At 44.8% G+C, this 24,971-nt stretch overlaps 1 protein-coding gene across 4 annotated transcripts in view; it reads right to left on the bottom strand.

Annotated features, from left to right (window-relative positions):
* LOC139558728 (rho family-interacting cell polarization regulator 2-like) overlaps positions 1-24,971 on the bottom strand; it is a 111,679-nt gene that overhangs the window by 29,202 nt on the left and 57,506 nt on the right. For all 4 annotated transcript variants that reach the window (XM_071374102.1, XM_071374105.1, XM_071374104.1 and 1 more), the window contains exons 2-6: positions 19,390-19,510; positions 11,337-11,486; positions 9,742-9,820; positions 7,315-7,338; positions 6,939-6,992 (exon numbers count right to left, since the gene is read on the bottom strand). In XM_071374102.1, coding sequence (XP_071230203.1) covers positions 6,939-6,992; positions 7,315-7,338; positions 9,742-9,820; positions 11,337-11,486; positions 19,390-19,510 — 428 coding nt within the window. The remainder of the gene's footprint in view (positions 1-6,938; positions 6,993-7,314; positions 7,339-9,741; positions 9,821-11,336; positions 11,487-19,389; positions 19,511-24,971) is intronic.

Raw genomic sequence — 24,971 nt, 5'->3', positions numbered from 1 at the left:
GATGATGATGATGTGAGGTTCTGGCAGTTCAGTGGATGTGTCATGTTTGGATACTAAGAGAGAGAAACCCCACCCTGTCCCAGCATCCCTCATAGCATCATCCACCCGACCCCACCACAATACCCCCACACTACCCTCACTCCCCCACCCCACCCCGCCCATCCCTGTCTGTGGTATGTGGTGGGCTGTTTATTTGGGTGCAGTGGAACTGTACAGCTCGTAAACATACACCTTAACCACAACTATTATTCTCCTCTCTCTGGAAAGAGCTGAGTCAGAGAGAGAGAAGACATAGCTGTATCATAGAGAGAGGAGAAAGGGCTGAGTCAGCGAGAGAGAGGAGAAAGGGCTGAGTCAGCGAGAGAGAGGAGAAAGGGCTGAGTCAGCGAGAGAGAGGAGAAAGGGCTGAGTCAGCGAGAGAGAGGAGAAAGGGCTGAGTCAGAGAGAGAGGAGAAAGGGCTGAGTCAGAGAGAGCGGAGAAAGGGCTGAGTCAGAGAGAGCGGAGAAAGGGCTGAGTCAGAGAGAGCGGAGAAAGGGCTGAGTCAGAGAGAGAGGAGAAAGGGCTGAGTCAGAGAGAGGAGAAAGGGCTGAGTCATACAGATAGAGGAGAAAGGGCTGAGTCATACAGAGAGAGGAGAAAGGGCTGAGTCATACAGAGAGAGGAGAAAGGGCTGAGTCATACAGAGAGAGGAGAAAGGGCTGAGTCATACAGAGAGAGGAGAAAGGGCTGAGTCATACAGAGAGAGGAGAAAGGGCTGATTCAGCGAGAGAGAGGAGAAAGGGCTGAGTCAGAGAGAGAGGAGAAAAGGCTGATTCGGAGAGAGGAGAAAGGGCTGAGTCAGAAGAGAAAGATCTGATTCAGAGCAATGAGGATTTGAAGATGACTCTGACATTTTGTATCACATGGGGATGTGAAACGTACTCCTCAGCCTTAAGTGTCCCACTTGCGTCGCCTAATTAGCTAGCTTTTGAGGTGGCGCGATCGGCTAAGAGGATGGTTTGTTTGTGAGGCAGAGGTCCTGAGTCCGCGCCATGTATGGGCCGAATCAGGAGAAAGTGGTACTCGCTAAGCAAGCAGCACGACATCCTTCACAATTGCTTGTTCTGATATTTCCTTTTAAAAAAAGTAATAAAAATGTATATTACTGGACTGTTGGAGCTAAAAACACCTGCAATAACATCTGCAAATCTGTGTACGCGTCTAATAAACTTTGATTTGATCTACTTTCTCCTGAATCATGAGATTCATTCCATCAAAGAGTATAATTAATTCTAACAATGAAGTCTCCATGTCAATTAACTCTCTATAACAATGTCACATAAAGTTATTTGAGCTATATAAACGATTGCAGAGGGGGAGAGTGCAGTAACCAGACCCTCTGTGCCAACTTTACCCTATAGGATTCAGGTCACCAAGTGGTATCTGAGGAATGGGGACTTGGTGGAGTGGGCAGAGACAGACAGACAGCCGCTGGTGTCAGTCAGTCTAAGGTGGGATGCCTGCTGGTGTCAGTCAGTCTAAGATGGGATGCCTGCTGGTGTCAGTCAATCTAAGATGGGATGCCTGCTGGTGTCAGTCAGTCTAAGATGGGATGCCTGCTGGTGTCAGTCAGTCTAAGATGGGATGCCTGCTGGTGTCAGTCAGTCTAAGATGGGATGCCTGCTGGTGTCAGTCAGTCTAAGGTGGGATGCCTGCTGGTGTCAGTCAGTCTAAGGTGGGATGCCTGCTGGTGTCAGTCAGTCTAAGATGGGATGCCTGCTGGTGTCAGTCAGTCTAAGATGGGATGCCTGCATTGCAGTTGCAGGGGAGAAACCATGACACTGCATTATTGTACTACCATTAGACTCTGCTACCACTAGACTCTGCTACCACTAGACTCTGCTACCACTAGACTCTGCTACCACTAGACTCTGCTACCACTAGACTCTGCTACCACACCATCTTTCTGGGCCTGAGGATGTAGCTCTAAGTGCCCCCCCCCACCCCACCCATCGCCCCAGGAAATGAAGGACAGGGTGACTGGGCAGGCTATTCTAAATGGAGACTGTAGTGAAAACACTGTGTTGGGCTGAATAAGGAGACAACACATTCTGTGGGCTCCACTGCTCACACCCTGAGAGAGGGACACGCACCCACACACACTGTGTGACAGTGCTGAGGCAGGCTGGCAGGCACACACACACACACACACACACACACACACACACACACACACACACACACACACACACACACACACACACACACACACACACACACACACACACACACACACACACACACACACACACACACACACACACACACACACACACACACACACACACACACACACACACACACACACACACACACACACACACACACACACACACACACACACACACACACACACACACAGCTAGCAATAGAGGAACGAGCTCTATTCACAAGTGTGTCTTTAATCTTCTGTGGCTTTTGCCCTCTTAGGTTTAAAGAGGAACTCACTAAAAGTAGATTTAACCCACAAACAAACACCAAACATCATCAGGAAAGAGAGAGGACCCAGAGAGGACCCAGAGAGGATGTCTTTAACCAACCAACCAACATCCAAACCAAAATATAATTCTAATGAATCACACGCACACATAAGTTGACCTGCATGTCATGGACTAAGAAAGACTAAAGGAAATGCTCTTACGTTGTGTTTATCATCTGAGCTGGTGTGGATCTACTCCTCCCCTCTGCATTACACCAGGGACTAGCAGAGATAAGGCCTGCAGCCACATCAAACACATGTCGTACTCCCTGAGGGGAGGGGACGATCAGAGAACAGGCGGATAAGCCCGGATCCCAAACAAACAGACAGGGACCTGAACTACTGATGTTCAGTATCAGAACAGAATTTCACCCAGATAATGTATAATAATATCTATAAAACGCTTAATAACTTATCGAACAGCCGCATCTCATGTGCATTGGCATAACTTTCACACACAGTAGCATGACATTTGCTCATGAATAATCTCTTATTAAAGACCTTAACAGTTTAATTTAATTTAAAGTGTGACCCTCTATATGCAAATAGTATGTCTGTCTGTAGGAAACAGATGAATAAGCCAACTACAAGGGAGGAGGGGCTGTGCCAGGCCAGGCTGTCTGAGGTAGCTAGGTGCCATGTGGTCCAGGTCTCTGTCTGTGGAGGAGGGAACATGTGTTGGGTGACAGGGGGACAGAGACACCACGACATCACCTGACTAGTGATGTTGTCCTCACACACACACAAACAAATACGGACACACACATACTGAAAGAGAATAGGAGGTGCCTGGAAGTCCCAGCTTTTCTGGCCTTCAATATTTTGCCCTCATCGCTCTAATGAGGGCTAGGCAGTACCGGTGAGCAGACACACACACACACATCTAAGCAAGGCAACATCACAGGGCTGATTCATACCACCTGCTCCCCAATTACACTTCTCATCTGCAGATAGGGCAGGCATCACTTTGGACTGCCTGATGTGTTGAAGAAAGGACACAGGGATGGTTGTGCGTCATTCCAACTTGTAAGTCGCTCTGGATAAGAGCGTCTGCTAAATGACTTAAATGTAAATGTAAATTCACAGCTTCTCATCTCTGATAGGCGATGGTTTAGTACCTCCTGGCTGCAGGCACCCCGAGGGGTGGCCATTCTGTCTCCAACTGGGTAGGTCTTAGTCCAAGAGCAACAACACACACACACACACACACACACACACACACACACACACACACACACACACACACACACACACACACACACACACACACACACACACACACACACACACACACACACACACACACACACACACACACAGTGACACACACACAGTGACACACACACAGTGACACACACACAGTGACACACACTTAACAATAACTATGTAACCATGTATAGTCCTCTTTTCAGGCTGTAACCATGTATTTTCTTCAGAAGGACTAGATAAAGAGGTGACTGCTCTCCCCCCTCCCTCCCGTTGCAATCACCACTTCCTGTTTGGCCCTGCACTACTTCCTGTCAACACCCGCCGAGGGTGGTGTGTGTGTGTGTGTGTGTGTGTGTGTGTGTGTGTGTGTGTGTGTGTGTGTGTGTGTGTGTGTGTGTGTGTGTGGTCCGCCACCCAGAGCTAGGCATCAGCTGGCTGCCTACTTTAGAAAACTCATGCTCCCAGCATGCATTGTCCTTTGTCTAATTAATAATACAATGCTGTCAACTTTCAAAAAATACAACACAGTCGTCTTACAACGTTGGTCTAAACGGTATATGAGAAATGTTTGTGTTGTTCTTATTCAGAAAACCCCCCAGCGTTCTCATAACTCCAAATTGAGTTCATTCATCACTAGCAATGACAATGTGCAATTCTTGTGTAGAAAGCACTTCTTATTAAATTCATACAATTCTCATACAGTTTACCGTTCACAGAGGGCCAAATTATTAATGAATGGAGGAGAACATTGCTAGGTGTAACAATGCTAAGTGTGAAGGGACAACAAAACGGCAGGAAATGGTAGCGCTCAACACTAATGAATCACGCAGGCAGCACACCTCTGTTGAAAGGCCTCAGAAACATTACATCCTCTGAAGTAATGAAAATAGAGATACCTTCTGCTTTTTCAAAAGTTGGAAGTACACAGAGTTCAAAAACCTGTTGCTGAGTGCGTAGATAGAGGAGTGTGTGTAAAAAGATTCAACGTCAAACTATAATTGGCTCTTCGGAAACCTTAAAGCCAACGTCTCTATGTTTCCATGGTTACCTTTGGCACAGGAGCTGTTTTTGGTTTGTGTGTTGTGCTGTGGTTGACTGGTGTTCGTCTGCAGGTCGGACACACAGCAGGGCTACTGGAGAGGAACCATAGAGAATCAGACGGTACATGATAGGGGTGCCACCCAATCTGGCAACAACAGGGACACGGCATGGGAGAATTCTACCCAATCTGGCAACCGCAAAAGGGAGTACAGCCAGGGGGACTCAGAGGTGCAGGCCGATTAATATTAAAAGGACGTGTGTGTGTGTGTTTGTGTGTGTGTGTGTGTGCGTGCTCAAGGCCTTTGCTCTCAGCAAATACATTTGAGACCTCAGAGGTCAAAATGGCAAACCACCTACAACACTGACAATCTATCTACAACACTGACAATCTATCCGCAACACTGACAATCTATCCGCAACACTGACAATCTATCCGCAACACTGACAATCTATCCGCAACACTGACAATCTATCCGCAACACTGACAATCTATCCGCAACACTGACAATCTATCCGCAACACTGACAATCTATCCGCAACACTGACAATCTACCTACAACACTGACAATCTACCTACAACACTGACAATCTGTCCACAACACTGACAATCTGTCCACAACACTGACAATCTGTCCACAACACTGACAATCTGTCCGCAACACTGACAATCTGTCCACAACACTGACAATCTGTCCACAACACTGACAATCTATCAACACTGACAATCTGTCCACAACACTGACAATCTATCAACACTGACAATCTGTCCACAACACTGACAATCTATCCACAACACTGACAATCTATCAACAACACTGACAATCTATCTGCAACACTGACAATCTATCTGCAACACTGACAATCTATCTGCAACACTGACAATCTATCTGCAACACTGACAATCTATCTGCAACACTGACAATCTGTCTACAACACTGACAATCTGTCTACAACACTGACAATCTGTCTGCAACACTGACAATCTATCAGCAACACTGACAATCTATCTGCAACACTGACAATCTATCTGCAACACTGACAATCTATCCGCAACACTGACAATCTATCCGCAACACTGACAATCTATCCGCAACACTGACAATCTATCCGCAACACTGACAATCTATCCGCAACACTGACAATCTACCTACAACACTGACAATCTATCTACACAACACTGACAATCTATCTACACAACACTGACAATCTATCTACACAACACTGACAATCTACCTACAACACTGACAATCTGTCTACAACACTGACAATCTGTCCACAACACTGACAATCTATCCACAACACTGACAATCTATCTACAACACTGACAATCTATCAACAACACTGACAATCTATCCACAACACTGACAATCTATCCACAACACTGACAATCTATCTACAACACTGACAATCTATCAACAACACTGACAATCTATCCACAACACTGACAATCTATCCACAACACTGACAATCTGTCTACAACACTGACAATCTGTCCACAACACTGACAATCTATCTGCAACACTGACAATCTATCTGCAACACTGACAATCTGTCTACAACACTGACAATCTATCCGCAACACTGACAATCTATCCGCAACACTGACAATCTATCCGCAACACTGACAATCTATCCGCAACACTGACAATCTATCCGCAACACTGACAATCTATCCGCAACACTGACAATCTATCCGCAACACTGACAATCTATCCGCAACACTGACAATCTATCCACAACACTGACAATCTACCTACAACACTGACAATCTATCTACAACACTGACAATCTATCTGCAACACTGACAATCTGTCTGCAACACTGACAATCTATCCACAACACTGGTTGATGGTTGGAGACTATGGTTCAGCTTTGATGGAAGGGTCCATAGCAACACTCGTTAGCTGCTGTTGCTAGTGCGTGGGGACGCTGGCTGAGCTGTCACGGAGTGTGTTGGCATGTCAGGGTGGCACAGAGGGCACAAAGAGAGGAGGAGGAGGAGTGTACGGGAGAGAGCAACATTTTAACCCTTTCTGAAGCACCTCATGCTCTCTTAGGGCTCTCAGATGGAAGGGTTTAAACTCAGTATGCTGCCTCACAGATTGGGCTACAGCAGAATCTATCCAAGGCAGTGCAGGAACACAGTCCGCTCTGCTAGTATGGAAATACCTTGCTCATATGAAACTCCAACCGCCTCATGTACCTCTCGATGGTTTTGATTTGCTGCAGACAGAAATAGAACAAGCTAGAGTTAAAATGTGTTGGTGACAAGAGAAGATACTGTCAGTAAATCATGCATCTATGCCTCTAAACCATGACTCCAGTTAAAACAGAGGGTAACATGATCAAAGAGGTTACACTTTCAGCTGAGAGAAGACTATGGTACGTTAATCTAATCCCTCCTCTGACTTTACCTGGCAGGGATGTTCATTAAACGTAAACACACACACACACTCACGCACACACAAATGCACACACTTCAAAGATCCATCCCATCCCCACTCTGACAGAAAGGTTAGGCAGGCCCTACCCTCCACTCACTCACCTTGTCAAGGTCATACAGGACTCCCTGGGGGGAAAAACACACACACACACACACACACACACACACACACACACACACACACACACACACACACACACACACACACACACACACACACACACACACACACAGTTGTTAGTTACTGCACAGCATATGGAGGCACAGCTCACGTCTACACCATTAAACGCAAATCATATTGCGGTTGTCTGACATCAAAAGGAATATGATTTCTATTAAAACAGCCTCCTCTCATGGAGACGCTGTCTTCAGTTAGAAGAGCTGAAATGTGTTTGTTCTCTGACTAGCGTAGTAGCTACCAGCTTCAGAACCCAGGTGAGAGGCATCTTATGTGAAATGTCACAGTGATGAAACAACACCATTATCATTAACACCATTATCATTAACACCATTATCGTTAATAACATTATCATCAGACTAATTAGAATGAGGAGACATGAGGATCCCAACACTAGCTGTGTTAATCAACCCAGGCCTCTGGGACTACCGTTTCCCATATCGGATCCCAACACTAGCAGTGTTAATCATCCCAGGCCTCTGGGACTACCGTTTCCCATATCGAATCCCAACACTAGCAGTGTTAATCAACCCAGGCTTCCGGGACTACCGTTTCCCATATCGGATCCCAACACTAGCAGTGTTAATCAACCCAGTCCTCCGGGACTACCGTTTCCCATATCGAATCCCAACACTAGCAGTGTTAATCAACCTAGGCCTCCGGGACTACCGTTTCCCATATCGGATCCCAACACTAGCACATCTGATTCATATCATCAAGGGCTTGATGAATAGTAGACTAGTCAAGGGCTTGATGAATAGTAGACTAGTCAAGGGCTTGATGAATAGTAGGCTAGTCAAGGGTTTGATGAATAGTAGGCCAATCAAGGGCTTGATGAATAGTAGACCAGTCAAGGGCTTGATGAATAGTAGACCAGTCAAGGGCTTGATGAATAGTAGACCAGTCAAGGGCTTGATGAATAGTAGACCAGTCAAGGGCTTGATGAATAGTAGGCTAGTCAAGGGTTTGATGAATAGTAGGCCAATCAAGGGCTTGATGAATAGTAGACTAGTCAAGGGCTTGATGAATAGTAGACTAGTCAAGGGCTTGATGAATAGTAGGCTAGTCAAGGGTTTGATGAATAGTAGGCCAGTCAAGGGCTTGATGAATAGTAGGCTAGTCAAGGGCTTGATGAATAGTAGACCAGTCAAGGGCTTGATGAATAGTAGACCAGTCAAGGGCTTGATGAATAGTAGACCAGTCAAGGGCTTGATGAATAGTAGGCCAGTCAAGGGCTTGATGAATAGTAGGCTAGTCAAGGGCTTGATGAATAGTAGACTAGTCAAGGGCTTGATGAATAGTAGACTAGTCAAGGGCTTGATGAATAGTAGACTAGTCAAGGGCTTGATGAATAGTAGACTAGTCAAGGGCTTGATGAATGTAGACTAGTCAAGGGCTTGATGAATAGTAGACTAGTCAAGGGCTTGATGAATAGTAGACTAGTCAAGGGCTTGATGAATAGTAGACTAGTCAAGGGCTTGATGAATGTAGACTAGTCAAGGGCTTGATGAATAGTAGACTAGTCAAGGGCTTGATGAATAGTAGACTAGTCAAGGGCTTGATGAATAGTAGACTAGTCAAGGGCTTGATGAATAGTAGACTAGTCAAGGGCTTGATGAATAGTAGGCTAGTCAAGGGCTTGATGAATAGTAAACTAGTCAAGGGCTTGATGAATAGTAGACTAGTCAAGGGCTTGATGAATAGTAGACTAGTCAAGGGCTTGGTGAATAGTAGACTAGTCAAGGGCTTGATGAATAGTAGACTAGCTTAATCAGATGTGCTAGCGGTTGGATAGATCCGACATGTGAAACGACAGGTAGGTCCCTGAGGACTGGGTTGAGAACCACTACTCTACATAGAAGTGTATAGGGCGGTTCCCCAACTGGCGGCCCGCGGGTCATTTTATTTGGTCCCCAAGTTCTGAGCCCCCCCCCCCCCCCCCCCCCAAAACAAAAGTTGTTTTATTTGTATTTCGTTTTTCACTGTTGGACATAAAAGATTGTTAAAACCCCAGCAAATCAGCTCCAAGTTATTTACATTTTGGAAATCTGTCCCAAAGTATTCCCACGCATAACAGAGAGGTGTGATATAAGCAAGGTCTATTATGTTTTAGTCAAATATTATATCTGTCTGGGCTTTATGCGGTCAATTTGCAGTCTACAAATGACTTGTAATTACGTTCCGGCCCCCTGACCATCTTCTCAAGAAAAAAAAACAGCCCATGGCTGAATCTAGATGATGATCCCTGGTATAGGGTGTAGGGTCTAGGATGTATTTAGGATTGGACATATACTACAGTTAGTGTTGTTGATGACATCCTGTCTCACATCCTGTCTCACATCCTGTCTCACCAGTCTGGAGTTCCTCTTCATATCCTTCATCAGAGAGGTGAGTTTGTCCAGCCCTGTCTGGTGCACCTCCAGATACTCACTGAGGGAGAGAAGGGGAGAGAGGGATGGAGGGGGGGGGGGGGGAGGAGGGAGATACGGGAGGGGGAAGGAGAGAGAGGTGACAAGAGGGAATGAAAATGGAGAAAGGGAGAGGGGAAACGAGGGGAGAGGGGAAGAGAGGGAGAGAGACAAAAGAAAAGGGAGGAGGAAGGGAGAGGAGGGAGGAGAAGAGGAGGAAGGAAGGAAGGAGAAGAAGAGGAAGGGAGAGGAGGAGGTAGGGAGAGGAGAGAGGGGCAAGGGAGGGAGAAAGGGAGAGGAGGGAGGGAGGGGCCATAACTTACTATACAGCTGTCAATACAGACATGTCACCAATGTTATCATATGGGCCATCTGTGTGTGTGTGTGTGTGTGTGTGTGTGTGTGTGTGTGTGTGTGTGTGTGTGTGTGTGTGTGTGTGGTGTGTGTGTGTGTGCCCAAGGGATGGAAACTATGTGAGAGGCGAGGCAGAATGTTTGAGTGATGAGAGGGGGAGGGAAAGAGAATGTGTGTATTAGCAACAGCTTCTAACTGCTGAACAGTTCATCAAATGGCTACCCGGACTACTTTCTTACGCTGCTGCTACTCTCTGTTTATCTATGCATAGTCACTACCCCTACCTACATGTACATATTATCTCAAGTACCTTAACTCACCTGTACCTCTGTATATAGCCTCGTTATTGTTATTTTATTGTGTTATTTTTAAATTTTTAGTAAATATTTTCATAAAACTGCATTTTTGGTGGAGGGCTTGTAAGTAAGCATTTCACAGTAAGGTCTACACCTGTCACAAATAAAATTATTTGATTTGAAAAGAGGGAGAGGAGAAATAGGGGTGTCAGTGGTATGTGTGTGTGTGTGTGTTAGGGCTGGGAATTGCCAGGAAACTCACGATACGATGTCATCACTATACTTAGGTGACAATTTTTTTATAACCTTATTTTAACTAGACAAGTTAGTGAAGAACAAATTCATATTTGCAATGACGGCCTACCTCAGCCAAACCCTCCCCTGACCCAGACGACGCTGGGACAATTGTGCGCTGCCCAATGGGACTCCCGATCACGGCCGGTTGTGATACAGCCCTGGATCGAATCCGGGTCTGTAGTGACGCCTCTAGCACTGCGATGCAGTGCCTTAGACCGCTGTGCCACTCAGTCCCCCAAATACAATATGCATTGCAATTCTCACTATTCTCCCGATTCTATATGTATTGTGACTCGATTCTGGGATTTTATTGCGTTTCGATGTTCCAAACATATTGCTCACCATACTATATGTCTGCTGCAGAGGGACAAGAGAGAGCCATGGAAATAAAAGTGCTGAAAACAAATTGTCTCCCTATTTAAAAAGATGGAGAACAAGCTATGAAGGAAAAATACTGGAGTTTTGGTGCAGGTACAGCCAACTAATGAAAAATAATATTGTGATATTGTTAAAATGATACGATATATCGGCAAAAATAATATCCCAATATGTAAATGTATTTATTTTTTCTGTGTGTGTGTGTGTGCTTACTCCAAGCCTTGTTTTAGGGCCCCATACACCTCCTCCACCCTCTCGGGCTTGGGCTCCCGGGAGCCGCTGCTGGCCTTGTGCCCTGACAGATGGGGCTTCTTGGACGTGGGCTTCTTCTGCACCGCAGAGTTCCCCATGAACGAGTTACACCTGGACACACGCACAGAAACAAAGATTGGACGGTTTTCTTTGGGTCCTCAACAAAATAAATAGTCACAAAGGAGGTATTTTTGAAGTCAATACAGCCATTTTGACTACTCACTCCGTATGAGTCATGCAGTTGTCTTTTCATAACAGGATACAGAAAAATCACACACACACACGTCGCCTAGCGACAGCCCAATCGCCTAGCGACAGCCCTCACGGCAACCTGGCCCCAGTATAGTAGGCGGAGGGATAGGAACTTTTTTTTTATTTTTTATTTTATTTCACCTTTATTTAACCAGGTAGGCCAGTTGAGAATACGTTCTCATTTACAACTGCGACCTGGCCAAGATAAAGCAAAGCAGTGCGACAAAAACAACAACACAGAGTAACACAAACAAATGTACAGTCAATAACACAATAGAAAAATCTGTGTGCAAATGTAGAAGAGTAGGGAGGTAAGGCAATAAATAGGCCATGGAGGCAAAATAATTACAATTTAGCATTAACACTGGAGTGATAATGTGTAAGTAGAGATACTGGGGTGCAAAAGAGCACGAGGATAAGTAACACTATGGGGATAAGGTAGTTGGGTGTGCTATTTACAGACTGGCTCTGTACAGGTACAGTGATCAGTAAGCTGCTCTGACAGCTGAGGCTTAAAGTTAGAGAGGGAGATATAAGACTCCAGCTTCAGTGATTTTTGCAATTCGTTCCAGTCATTGGCAGCAGAGAACTGTAAGGAAAGGCGGCCAAAGGAAGTGTTGGCTTTGGGGGTGACCCGTGAAATATACCTGCTGGAGCGCGTTCTACGGGTGGGTGTTGCTATGGTGACCAGTGAGCTGAGATAAGGCGGGGCTTTAGCTAGCATAGACTTATAGATGCACTGTACTGGGGTCAGGGCTTAGTCTACTTCAGAAGTCTACTAACTGCTCTAGTGGCGATGTGTGACATTCACATACTCTCTATACTATTATCTACCCTACAGTGATGGAACTGCTTTGAATGAATGAGGTCCTCATGATTGACTCTTAAATCTCTAAGATTATGAACAAATCATGAGACAGGTTCATATTTTTATATACTAGGTTTCCAATGCAAGTGCATCTCTACCTCTGTGTTTCGCTACTAATTGTATATAATGAAGTAACTTTAACAACTAGTGTGTGATGGTGTGTAGTGTAGATTACAGGAACACAGCAGTGGTATCTGTATAATTAGAAATACAGTGACTTCAGGAAGGATTCCCACCCCTTGACTTTTTACACATTTTGTTGTGTTACAGCCTGAGTAAAAACTTGATTAAATTGAGATTGTGTCACTGATCTATACACAGCAACCCATAATGTCAAAGTGGAATTTTGTTTGTAGATTTATATATTTTTTATGAATAAAAAAAAAATTAAGTTGAAATGTCTTGAGTCAATAAGTATTCAACTCCTTTGTTATGCCAAGCTTAGATAAGTTCAGGAGCAAAAATGTGTTTAAACAAATTGCATAATACGTTGGATGGACTTTTTCTGTGTTCAATAATAGTGGTTGACATGATTTTTGAATGACTACTCCATCTCTGTACCCAACACATACAATTATCTGCAAGGTCCCTCAATCGAGTAGTGAATTTCAAGCATAGATTCAACCACAAAGTCCAGGGAGGTTTTCCAATGCCTCGCAAAGAAGGGCACCTACTGGTAAAAAAAAAGCAGATATCGAATATCCCTTTGAGCATGGTGAAGTTATTAATTACACTTTGGATGGTGTGTCAATACACCCAGTCACTACAAAGATACAGGCATCCTTCCTAACTCAGTGGCCGGAGAGGAAGAAAACTGCTCAGGGATTTCGCCATGAAGCCAATGGTGATTTTATAACAGTTACAGTGTTTAAAGGTTGCGATGTGAGAAAACTGAGGATGGATCAACCACATTGTAGTTACTCCACAATACTAACCTAAATGACAGAGTGAAAAGAAGGAAGAATTAAAGTATTCTAAAATATGCAACCTGTTTGAAACAAGGCACTAAAGTAATACTGCAAAAACATTTGCAAAGAAAATCACTTTTTGTCCGGAATACAAAGTGTTATGTTTGGGGCAAATCCAACACAACATATCACCGAGTACCACTCTTCATATTTTCAAGCATGGCGGTGGCTGCATCATGTTTTTGGAATGCTTGTCATTGGCTAGGGAGTTTTTTAGTATAAAAATAAACGGAATAGGGCCTCTTGAGTGGCACAGCAGTCTAAGGCACTGGATCGCAGTGCTAGAGGAGTCACTACAGACCAGGGTTCGATCCCAGGCTGTGTTACAGCCAGCCGTGACCGGGAGACCTATGAAGCGGCGCACAATTGGCTCAGCATCATCCGGGTCAGGGGAGGGTTTGGCCGGCCGGGATTTCCTTGTCCCATTGCGCTCTAGCGACTCCTTGTGGCGGGCCGGGCGCATGCACACTGACACGGTTGCCAGCTGTATGGTGTTTCCGCCAACATAGTGGTGTGGCTGGCTTCCAAGTTAAGTGAGCAGTGTGTCAAGAAATAGTGCGGCTTGGCGGGGTCGTGTTTCGGAGGACGCACGGCTCTCGACCTTCACCTCTCCCGAGTCCATACGGGAGTTGCAGCGATGGGACAAGACTGAAACTACTAATTGGATATCATGAAATTGTTGAGAAAAAGAGGTAAGTACAATAAAATGTAACTGAATACAGCTATAATCACAGGCAAAATCCTAGAGGAAAACCTGGTTCAGTCTGCTTTCCAACAGACACTGGGGAACAAATTCACCTTTCAGCAGGACAATAACCTAAAACACAAGGCCAAAGCTACACTGGAGTTGCTTACCAAGGCGACATCGAATTTTCCTGAGTGACGATGTTACAGTTTCGACTTAAATTGGCTTGAAAATATGTGGCAAGATTTGAAAATGGCTGTCTAGCAATGATCAACAACCACCTTGACAGAGCTTGAAGATCAGCGTGGCAGATGTGGCAGATGTGTTGCTACCTGCCCTCACCACCTGGTGGCGGTCCGTCAGGAAGTCCAGGATCCAGTTGCAGAGGGAGGTGTTTAGTCCCAGGGCACTTAGCTTAGTGATGATCTTTGAGGGCACTATGGTGTTGAACTCTGAGCTGTAGTCAATGAACAGCATTCTCACATAGGTGTTCCTTTTGTCCAGGTGGGAAAGGGCAGTGTGGAGTCATCTGTGGATCTGCTGGGGCGGTATGCAAATTGGAGTGGGTCTAAGGTTTCTGGGATAATGGTGTTGATGTGAGCCATTACCAGCCTTTCAAAGAACTTCATGGCTACGGACGTGAGGGTCTGTAGTCATTTAGGCAGGTTGCGTTGTGTTCTTGGGCACAGGGACTATGGTGGTCTGCTTGAAACATGTTGGTATTACAGACTCAATCAGGGACATGTTGAAAATGTCAGTGAAGACACCTGCCAGTTGGTCAGCGCATGCCTGGAGCACACGTCCTGGTAATCCGTCTGGCCCCGCAGCCTTGTGTATGTTGACCTGTTTAAAGGTCTTACTCACGTCGGCTATGGAGAGCGTAATCACACAGTCGTCCAGAACAGCTGACGCTCTCATTCATGCCTCAGTGTTGCTTGCCTCGAAGCGAGCATAGAAGTGATTTAGCTCGTCTGGTAGGCTCGTGTCACTGGGCAGCTCGCGGCTGTGCTTCCCTTTGTAGTCTGTAATAGTTTGCAAGCCCTGACACATAAGACGAGCGTCGGAGCCAGTGTAGTATGATTCGATCTTAGCCCTGTATTGACACTTTGCCTGTTTGGTTGTTCCTTCGCAGGGCATAGAAGGATTTCAAGGATTTCTTGTAAGCTTCCGGGTTAGAGTCCCGCACCTTGAAAGCGGCAGCTATACCCTTTAGCTCAGTGCGAATGTTGCCTGTAATCCATGGCTTCTGGTTGGGATATGTACGTACAGTCACTGTGGGGACGACGTCCTCGATGCACTTTTTGATAAAGCCAGTGACTGATGTGGTGTACTCCTCAATGCCATCGGAAGAATCCCGGAACATGTTCCAGTCTGTGATAGCAAAACAGTCCTGTAGTTTAGCATCTGCTTCATCTGACCACTTTATATAGACCGAGTCACTGGTGCATCCTGCTTTAATTTTAGCTTGTAAGCAGGAATCAGGAGGATAGAGTTGTGGTTGGATTTACCAAATGGAGCATGCCAATTGCACGCTCCCTAAAAACTTTAGACATCTGTGGCATTGTCTTGTGTGACAAAACTGCACATTTTAGAGTCACTTTCATTGACCCCAGCACAAAGTGCACCTGTGTACTGATCATGCTGTTTAATCAGCTTCTTGACATGTCACACCTGTCAGACAGATGGATTATCTTGGTAAAGTAGAAATGCTCACTAACAGGGATGTAAACAAATGTGTGCACACAATTTTTACAAAATAAGCATTTTGTGTGTATGGAACATTTCTGGGATCTTTAATTTTAGCTCATGAAACATGGGACCAACACTTTACATGTTACGTTTATATTTTTGTGGAAAGCACCCAAAAAGACTCACAGCTGTAATCGCCACCAAAAGGTGGTTCTACTAAGTATTAGATACGTTAGATAATTCAGTATTTCATTTTCAATAAATGTGCAAATATTTCTAAAAACATATTTTCACTTTGTCATTATGGGGCATTGTGTGTAGTTGAGTGAGTTAAAACATCTATATAATCCATGTTGAATTCAGGCTGTAACAACAGAATGTGGAATAAGTCAAGCGGTATGAATACTTTCTGAAGGCTCTGTAGCTACTTCCTTATAAACAGCAGGATTATGGGGACACAGTGACAGCAGATTCCTCTACAAGTCAGAACGTACCACATACTGCTGCATGCCTGGAACCCAATACCGTAAGACGCTCTGGAAAAGCTAAATGACTAACATGTAATGTAGAGCTTCCATAAATCTAGGTCAACGTGCAAAATGAGAGCCCCGTGCTGCCTTGGGGGTCACACTAGCGTAGCTAGCTACGCTACGTTCAGTAGGACACCGTGCATACACACACTTTGATGTCCATGCCCCATTCCCTTGAGCTCCCTCATTATCTATGTGAGACACTCGTCTGACAGTCGCTAAACACTAAACACAACATTCATGTAAAGTAATTACTACATCCACAGTCAGAAAGGGAAGTATCTTTAAAATCTCTCTCTCTCTCTCACCATATCTCTCTCTATCACCACATCTCTCTCTCTATCGCCACATCTCTCTCTCTCTCACCATATCTCTCTCTCTCACCATATCTCTCTCTCTCACCATATCTCTCTCTCTCTCTCACCATATCTCTCTCTCTCTCACCATATCTCTCTCTCTCTATCACCATATCTCTCTCTCTCTATATCTCTCTCTCTATCTCTCTCTCTCTCTATCATATATCTCTCTCTCTCTATCACCATATCTCTCTCTCTTTCACCATATCTCTCTCTCTCTCACCATATCTCTCTCTCTCTCACCATATCTCTCTCTCTCTCACCATATCTCTCTCTCTCTCACCATATCTCTCTCTCTATCACCATATCTCTCTCTCTATCACCATATCTCTCTCTCTATCACCATATCTCTCTCTCTATCACCATATCTCTCTCTCTCTCACCATATCTCTCTCTCTATCACCATATCTCTCTCTCTATCACCATATCTCTCTCTCTATCACCATATCTCTCTCTCTATCACCATATCTCTCTCTCTCTCACCATATCTCTCTCTCTCACCATCTCTCTCTCTCTCACCACATCTCTCTCTATCACCACATCTCTCTCTCTATCACCACATCTCTCTCTCTCTCACCATATCTCTCTCTCTCACCATATCTCTCTCTCTCTCACCATATCTCTCTCTCTCTCACCATATCTCTCTCTATCACCATATCTCTCTCTCTATCACCATATCTCTCTCTCTCTATCACCATATATATATATATATATATATATATATATCTCTCTCCCCATATCTCGCTCTCTCACACACCATATCTCTCTCTCTCTCTCACCATATCTCTCTCTATCACCATATCTCTCTCTCTATCACCATATCAATTCAATTCAATTCAATTCAAGGGGCTTTATTGGCATGGGAAACATTTGTTAACATTGCCAAAGCAAGTGAGGTAGATATTATACAAAAGTGAAATAAACAATACAAATTAACAGTAAACATTACACATACAGAAGTTTCAAAACAATAAAGACATTACAAATGTTATATTATATATATACAGTGTTGTAACAATGTACAAATGGTTAAAGTACAAAAGGGAAAATAAATCAACATAAATATACGTTGTATTTACAATGGTGTTTGTTCTTCACTGGTTGCCCTTTTCTTGTGGCAACAGGTCACAAATCTTGCTGCTGTGATGGCACACTGTGGAATTTCACCCAGTAGATATGGGAGTTTATCAAAATTGGGTTTGTTTTCAAATTCTTTGTGGATCTGTGTAATCTGAGGGAAATATGTGTCTCTAATATGGTCATACATTGGGCAGGAGGTTAGGAAGTGCATCTCAGTTTCCACCTCATTTTGTGGGCAGTGTGCACATAGCCTGTCTTCTCTTGAGAGCCATGTCTGCCTACGGCGGCCTTTCTCAATAGCAAGGCTATGCTCACTGAGTCTGTACATAGTCAAAGCTTTCCTTAAGTTTGGGTCAGTCACAGTGGTCAGGTATTCTGCCACTGTGTACTGTCTGTTTAGGACCAAATAGCATTCTAGTTTGCTCTGTTTTTTGTTAATTCTTTCCAATTTCCAATGATTTGCTTGGATCTAATTGTGCTGCTGTCCTGCGGCTCTGTGGGGTGTGTTTGTGTTTGTGAACAGAGCCCCAGGACAAGCTTGCTTAGGGGACTCTTCTCCAGGTTCATCTCTCTGTAGGTGATGGCTTTGTCATGGAAGGTTTGGGAATCGCTTCCTTTTAGGTGGGTGTAGATTTTACGGCTCTTTTCTGTATTTTGATAATTAGTGGGTATCGGCCTAATTCTGCTCTGCATGCATTATTAGGTGTTCTACGTTGTACACAGGGGATATTTTTGCAGAATTCTGCATGCAGTCTCAATTTTGTGTTTGTCCCATTTTGTGAAATCTTGGTTGGTGAGCAGAACCCAGACCTCACAACCATAAAGGGCAGTGGGTTCTATAACTGATTCAAGTATTTTTAGCCAGATCCTAATTGGTATGTTGAATTTATGTTCCTTTTGATGGCATAGAATGCCCTTCTTGCCTTGTCTCTCAGATCGTTCACAGCTTTGTGGAAGTTACCTGATGTTGATGTTTAGGCCAAGGTATGTATAGTTTTTTGTGTGCTCTAGGGCAACGGTGTCCAGATGGAATTAGTATTTGTGGTCCTGAAGACTGGACCTTTTTTGGAACACCCTTATGTTGGTCTTACTGAGATTTACTGTCAGGGCCCAGGTCTGGCAGAATCTGTGCAGAATATCTAGGTGCTGCTGTAGGCCCTCCTTGGTTGGTCTCTCTCTCTCTATCACCATATCTCTCTCTATCACCATATCTCTCTCTATCACCATATCTCTCTCTCTCTCTCTCTATGAATCACAACAGATGTTGGATACTGAAGCAGAGGTATGTGATATCCTCCTATTGTCCAGACTGACACATTCAGGACAAACAGAAACGTGGGAAAATGTCTCCGTTGACATCAACACATGATTTAAACCTACTTTCCATGCTATACACACACATGTATCAGATAAGGATTCAGCCTTCTGTGTCTAAGAATTGTTTTTGTTACTCTTAGGCAATGATCTAAGGTCAGCTTTGCAATTTCTACACTAAGAGCTAAGGTTAGAATTTGGGTACGACACACTGATCCTAAATCTGTGCCTAGAAAGCCTTCAGGCCAATTTCCATCTCACTATTCCCTTACCGCGAGCGTCTCTCCTGCAGCGTGCTGAAGCCGGCGAAGGACTGGCTCCGGATGATCCCATTGGGGCCCCCGGGGGAGTGCGTTCCGGCCGCCATGATCTCTGGGACGCGGGATGACACTCCTAGAAAGCGAGAGAGAGAGCGAAAGAGCAAGAGAGAGAGAGAGAGAGGGAGAGAGAGAGAGGGCAAGAGAGAGAGAGAGAGAGAGGGCGAGAGTGAGAGTGAGAGCGAGATTGGGCTACAGTAACATGAGCTTCAGGAAACTAACAGAGATAGATATAATTGAGCCGTAGAGTGGAACTGGGAAGACAGACAGACAGACAGACAGACAGCGAGACAGACAGCGAGACAGACAGCGAGACAGACAGCGAGACAGACAGAGACAGAGACAGAGACAGACCGACAGACAGACAGCGAGACATACAGCCAGACAGACAGCGAGACATACAGCCAGACAGACAGCGAGACAGACAGACAGCGAGACAGCGAGACAGCGAGACAGCGAGACAGACAGACAGACAGACAGACAGACAGACAGACAGACAGACAGACAGACAGCGAGACAGACAGACAGCGAGACAGACAGACATCGAGACAGACAGACATCGAGACAGACAGACATCGAGACAGACAGACATCGAGACAGACAGACATCGAGACAGACAGACAGATGAGGTCTACAGAACAAGTAGTACGAGGATCAGTATGTATTTAGACTCTTCAGTGACAGGATAACAGAGGGAGACCACTATGGACCACACAGAGGACACTGTAATAAGACTGGTATGTCAGAGAGAGGAGACAGACATGTCAATTCTGAATCTGAATGATGCTAGTCTGCATCTCAGCCTGAAGTCATCATCTATTTGCAGTCGATGGAAACCATTCTACCCTTTATGTAACGTGTTGAGAAAACAGAAGCCCCTTCTGAACTCTGTCCTTGATCAATGAGAAGCATTTTTCAAGTCTTCATCCATTGTCCTCCTGACTCCTCGAAGAGTGGCTACACATTCTCCTTTCTCTGGTCCTCTATTCATGCACCTTGGTTGGAGAGTGAGTGTAACAGTATAACTTTAAACCGTCCCCTTGCACCGACATGGGCGCGAACCAGGGACCCTCTGCACACGTCAACAACAACAAAAGCCGCGGCCCTTGCAGAGCAAGGGGCAACACTACATCTAGGTTTCGGAGCAAGTGACGTAACTTATTGAAACGCTACTAGCGCGTACCCGCTAACTAGCTAGCCATTTCACATCCGTTACATGAGGTAGCAATACCCTTGTTTACTTTGCTCTGTCATTGTCCTTGTTAACACATTCTAGAGACAGGCTAGTAGGAGAATCTAGACAAGTACTGTTATATGCCCTCCATTTCTATATTTAGTCAACCTGCGCTGTCAGTTAGACTTCAAACTGTCAAGAAGACTATTTGTTAGAGACATTTAATGACTCACTAGAAACCTGGCTCAACATAGAAACACAGTAGAGAGGAGTGGACGCATATAGCACACTGATAATGATGTTACAGCAACCCCCAGAGGCAGATCCACAACGGACTAAGCACAGTGTGCTGTACAGTATCTTAGTGTCTGTCCTGTCCTGTCCACAAACACACACACGCACACACACACAGGTTGATTACAGGTGTGGGAAACGAACGCAGGGCGATGCGAGAGTTAAACAGACCTTACAGTAAGAGTATCAGCTCTCTCTGTCCCTGCCTCACCCAGAAACACAACTGGATTAGAGAGTGACACTTTACAGTAAGAGTATCAGCTCTCTCTGTCCCTGCCTCACCCAGAAACACAACTGGATTAGAGAGTGACACTTTACAGTAAGAGTATCAGCTCTCTCTGTCCCTGCCTCACCCAGAAACACAACTGGATTAGAGAGTGACACTTTACAGTAAGAGTATCAGCTCTCTCTGTCCCTGCCTCACCCAGAAACACAACTGGATTAGAGAGTGACACTTTACAGTAAGAGTATCAGCTCTCTCTGTCCCTGCCTCACCCAGAAACACAACTGGATTAGAGAGTGACACTTTACAGTAAGAGTATCAGCTCTCTCTGTCCCTGCCTCACCCAGAAACACAACTGGATTAGAGAGTGACACTTTACAGTAAGAGTATCAGCTCTCTCTGTCCCTGCCTCACCCAGAAACACAACTGGATTAGAGAGTGACACTTTACAGTAAGAGTATCAGCTCTCTCTGTCCCTGCCTCACCCAGAAACACAACTGGATTAGAGAGTGACACTTTACATTAAGAGTATCAGCTCTCTCTGTCCCTGCCTCACCCAGAAACACAACTGGATTAGAGAGTGACACTTTACAGTAACAGCAGAGTAATTCCACAGTAATGGAATTACGCTGAGACTCCGATGTTTCACTTTAAAATGTATGCCAAACAAAAAACATTGATTTCAAAGTTTAACAAACTATAACACTCTATGTACAACGACTACTTTGAACAATGTACACAATATCAAACAAAAAACATTTACTTGAAAAAACTGTAACATTTGGTAACAGAATTAAGGTCAAATCTCCGTCAGTTTTATTATATTACCAAACTTTGTATCTGCACAGTTTTTCCTGTAAATGTGTTTTTGTCAAATGTTCAGCAGAAATTGTTAAAAATAGTCAGTGTGCATAGAGTTCTGTGATTTGTTAAACTTTGAAATCAATGGTTTTTGTTTGGTATTCATTTTAAAGTGTCAAATCTGAGTCTCAGCGTAATTCTGTTACCATGGAATTGCCCTCTCTGTCCCTGCCTCACCCAAACAGAGCTGGAGTACAGTGGAAACATTCCCCTACACAGTATAGGCTAACAGCTAAACTCATAATATGTTGACAGTAAAAGGCTGTAACCCTAACCACCTCTGTGTTTGGAAGAGGGTAGGCTTTCCCTGGGTGAGTAGCAGCAATCCAGGCTGTCTCACAACGGGTCGTGATCGGGAGTCCCATAGGGCGGCGCACAATTGGCCCAGCGTCGTCTGGTGTAGTTCGTCATTGTAAATAAGAATTTGTTCTTAACTGACTTGCCTAGTTAAATAAAAGGTTAAATAAATATAAAATAATAATTCAAAAATCCACTACTCTCTCCAGTCAATAGAAGCTTATAGGGGAGTATTCAATCTGCAGTCCCCAGCAACATGACACCATGCCTGGGCCCAGCACGGAGAGACTTGACAGTGAGACGGAGAGACGTGACAGTGAGACGGAGAGACGTGACAGTGAGACGGAGAGACGTGACAGTGAGACGGAGAGACGTGACAGTGAGACGGAGATACGGAGAGACGTGACAGTGAGACGGAGATACGGAGAGACGTGACAGTGAGACGGAGAGACGTGACAGTGAGACGGAGAGACGTGACAGTGAGACTGAGAGACGTGACAGTGAGACGGAGAGACGTGACAGTGAGACGGAGAGACGTGACAGTGAGACGGAGATACGGAGAGACGTGACAGTGAGACGGAGATACGGAGAGACGTGACAGTGAGACGGAGAGACGTGACAGTGAGACGGAGAGACGGAGAGACGTGACAGTGAGACGGAGAGACGTGACAGTGAGACGGAGATACGGAGAGACGTGACACTGAGACGGAGAGACGTGACAGTGAGACGGAGAGACGTGACAGTGAGACGGAGAGACGTGACAGTGAGACGGAGAGACGTGACAGTGAGACGGAGAGACGTGACAGTGAGGCGTGACAGTGAGACGGAGGCTGGGTATCACCACTCAAATATTTAGACATTAATATGTTCTTATCAGTCCATCTGGTTGGTATCGATGGCTTTTTTTCATGATGTGATGTCACACAAGAACCCAAACAGTTTGACCAGAGACTGACCCACTCTAGCCAACACCAGGAGATGTTGAGACAAGACGTCTATAATGAGAAGGAAGAAGGGTACAAGTGGTTAGTGTGTCTATTTGAGGGTACAAGTGGCTAGTGTGTCTATTTGAGGGTACAAGTGGTTAGTGTCTATTTGAGGGTACAAGTGGCTAGTGTGTCTATTTGAGGGTACAAGTGGTTAGTGTCTATTTGAGGGTACAAGTGGCTAGTGTGTCTATTTGAGGGTACAAGTGGCTAGTGTGCCTATTTGAGGGTACACGTGGCTAGTGTGTCTATTTGAGGGTACAAGTGGCTAGTGTGTCTATTTGAGGGTACAAGTGGTTAGTGTGTCTATTTGAGGGTACAAGTGGTTAGTGTGTCTATTTGAGGGTACAAGTGGTTAGTGTGTCTATTTGAGGGTACAAGTGGTTAGTGTGTCTATTTGAGGGTACAAGTGGTTAGTGTGTCTATTTGAGGGTACAAGTGGTTAGTGTGTCTATTTGAGGGTACAAGTGGTTAGTGTGTCTATTTGAGGGTACAAGTGGTTAGTGTGTCTATTTGAGGGTACAAGTGGTTAGTGTGTCTATTTGAGGGTACAAGTGGCTAGTGTGTCTATTTGAGGGTACAAGTGGTTAGTGTGTCTATTTGAGGGTACAAGTGGTTAGTGTGTCTATTTGAGGGTACAAGTGGGTAGTGTCTATTTGAGGGTACAAGTGGTTAGTGTGTCTATTTGAGGGTACAAGTGGTTAGTGTGTCTATTTGAGGGTACAAGTGGTTAGTGTGTCTATTTGAGGGTACAAGTGGCTAGTGTGTCTATTTGAGGGTACAAGTGGCTAGTGTGTCTATTTGAGGGTACAAGCAAGTGGTTAGTGTGTCTATTTGAGGGTACAAGTGGCTAGTGTGTCTATTTGAGGGTACAAGTGGCTAGTGTGTCTATTTGAGGGTACAAGTGGCTAGTGTGTCTATTTGAGGGTACAAGTGGTTAGTATGTCTATTTGACGGTACAAGTGGCTAGTGTGTCTATTTGAGTGTACAAGTGGCTAGTGTGTCTATTTGAGTGTACAAGTGGCTAGTGTGTCTATTTGAGGGTACAAGTGGCTAGTGTGTCTATTTGAGGGTACACTATTTGAGTGTACAAGTGTGGGTCAAAAGTGAGAGTCTACAGGAGATTCTCGGCTGAATCTTTGCAGTTCTCATAGTGCTCTGTTTCCACGCAACAGTAGAAAATGGCTAAAAGCGCATCTTCAGATATAATTTGCAGGCTTGATGTTAAACAGCGTGCTGTTCTCTGTGGTTGACTGTGCTCTGTCTGAAAGCCTTGCTCCTAGACAGAGGGGGAGGCTGGGTAACTAAATGACAGAACCTTCATCATCATCCAGTGTTCAGAGTTCTGACTGAGCCATACTAACAGCCTTGTAGAAGTCGTTCATTTGAAAACACTTCTGTGAAAAGGAGAACAAATGAAAGCCTGGTGAATGGCTGTACAGAGACCAACGATGACTCAGAACTGAATGAATGGAAAGGTTTCAGATGGAATGGAGTCTTCTTAACACTGGCATCGGTATCTTTTGATACCACTTCCAATCAACCCCACATCTTCGAGAACAGAGCCTCCAGCTAACTCAGAGGCGGGAGTATACGGCGTGGTTTAGCGTGTCAGGGTAGTCTAAGGATAGCCAACATTGAGGACTGGAGGCCAGAACAGTTCGAAGTATCTTAACCAATAGTGACATGTAAGTTTCAACAT

Source organism: Salvelinus alpinus, chromosome 29 (genome assembly GCF_045679555.1).
Source record: "Salvelinus alpinus chromosome 29, SLU_Salpinus.1, whole genome shotgun sequence".
Lineage (NCBI taxonomy): Eukaryota > Metazoa > Chordata > Actinopteri > Salmoniformes > Salmonidae > Salvelinus > Salvelinus alpinus.
Note: the sequence above shows the minus strand (reverse complement) of the source record. Positions and strands in the feature narration are given on the sequence as shown.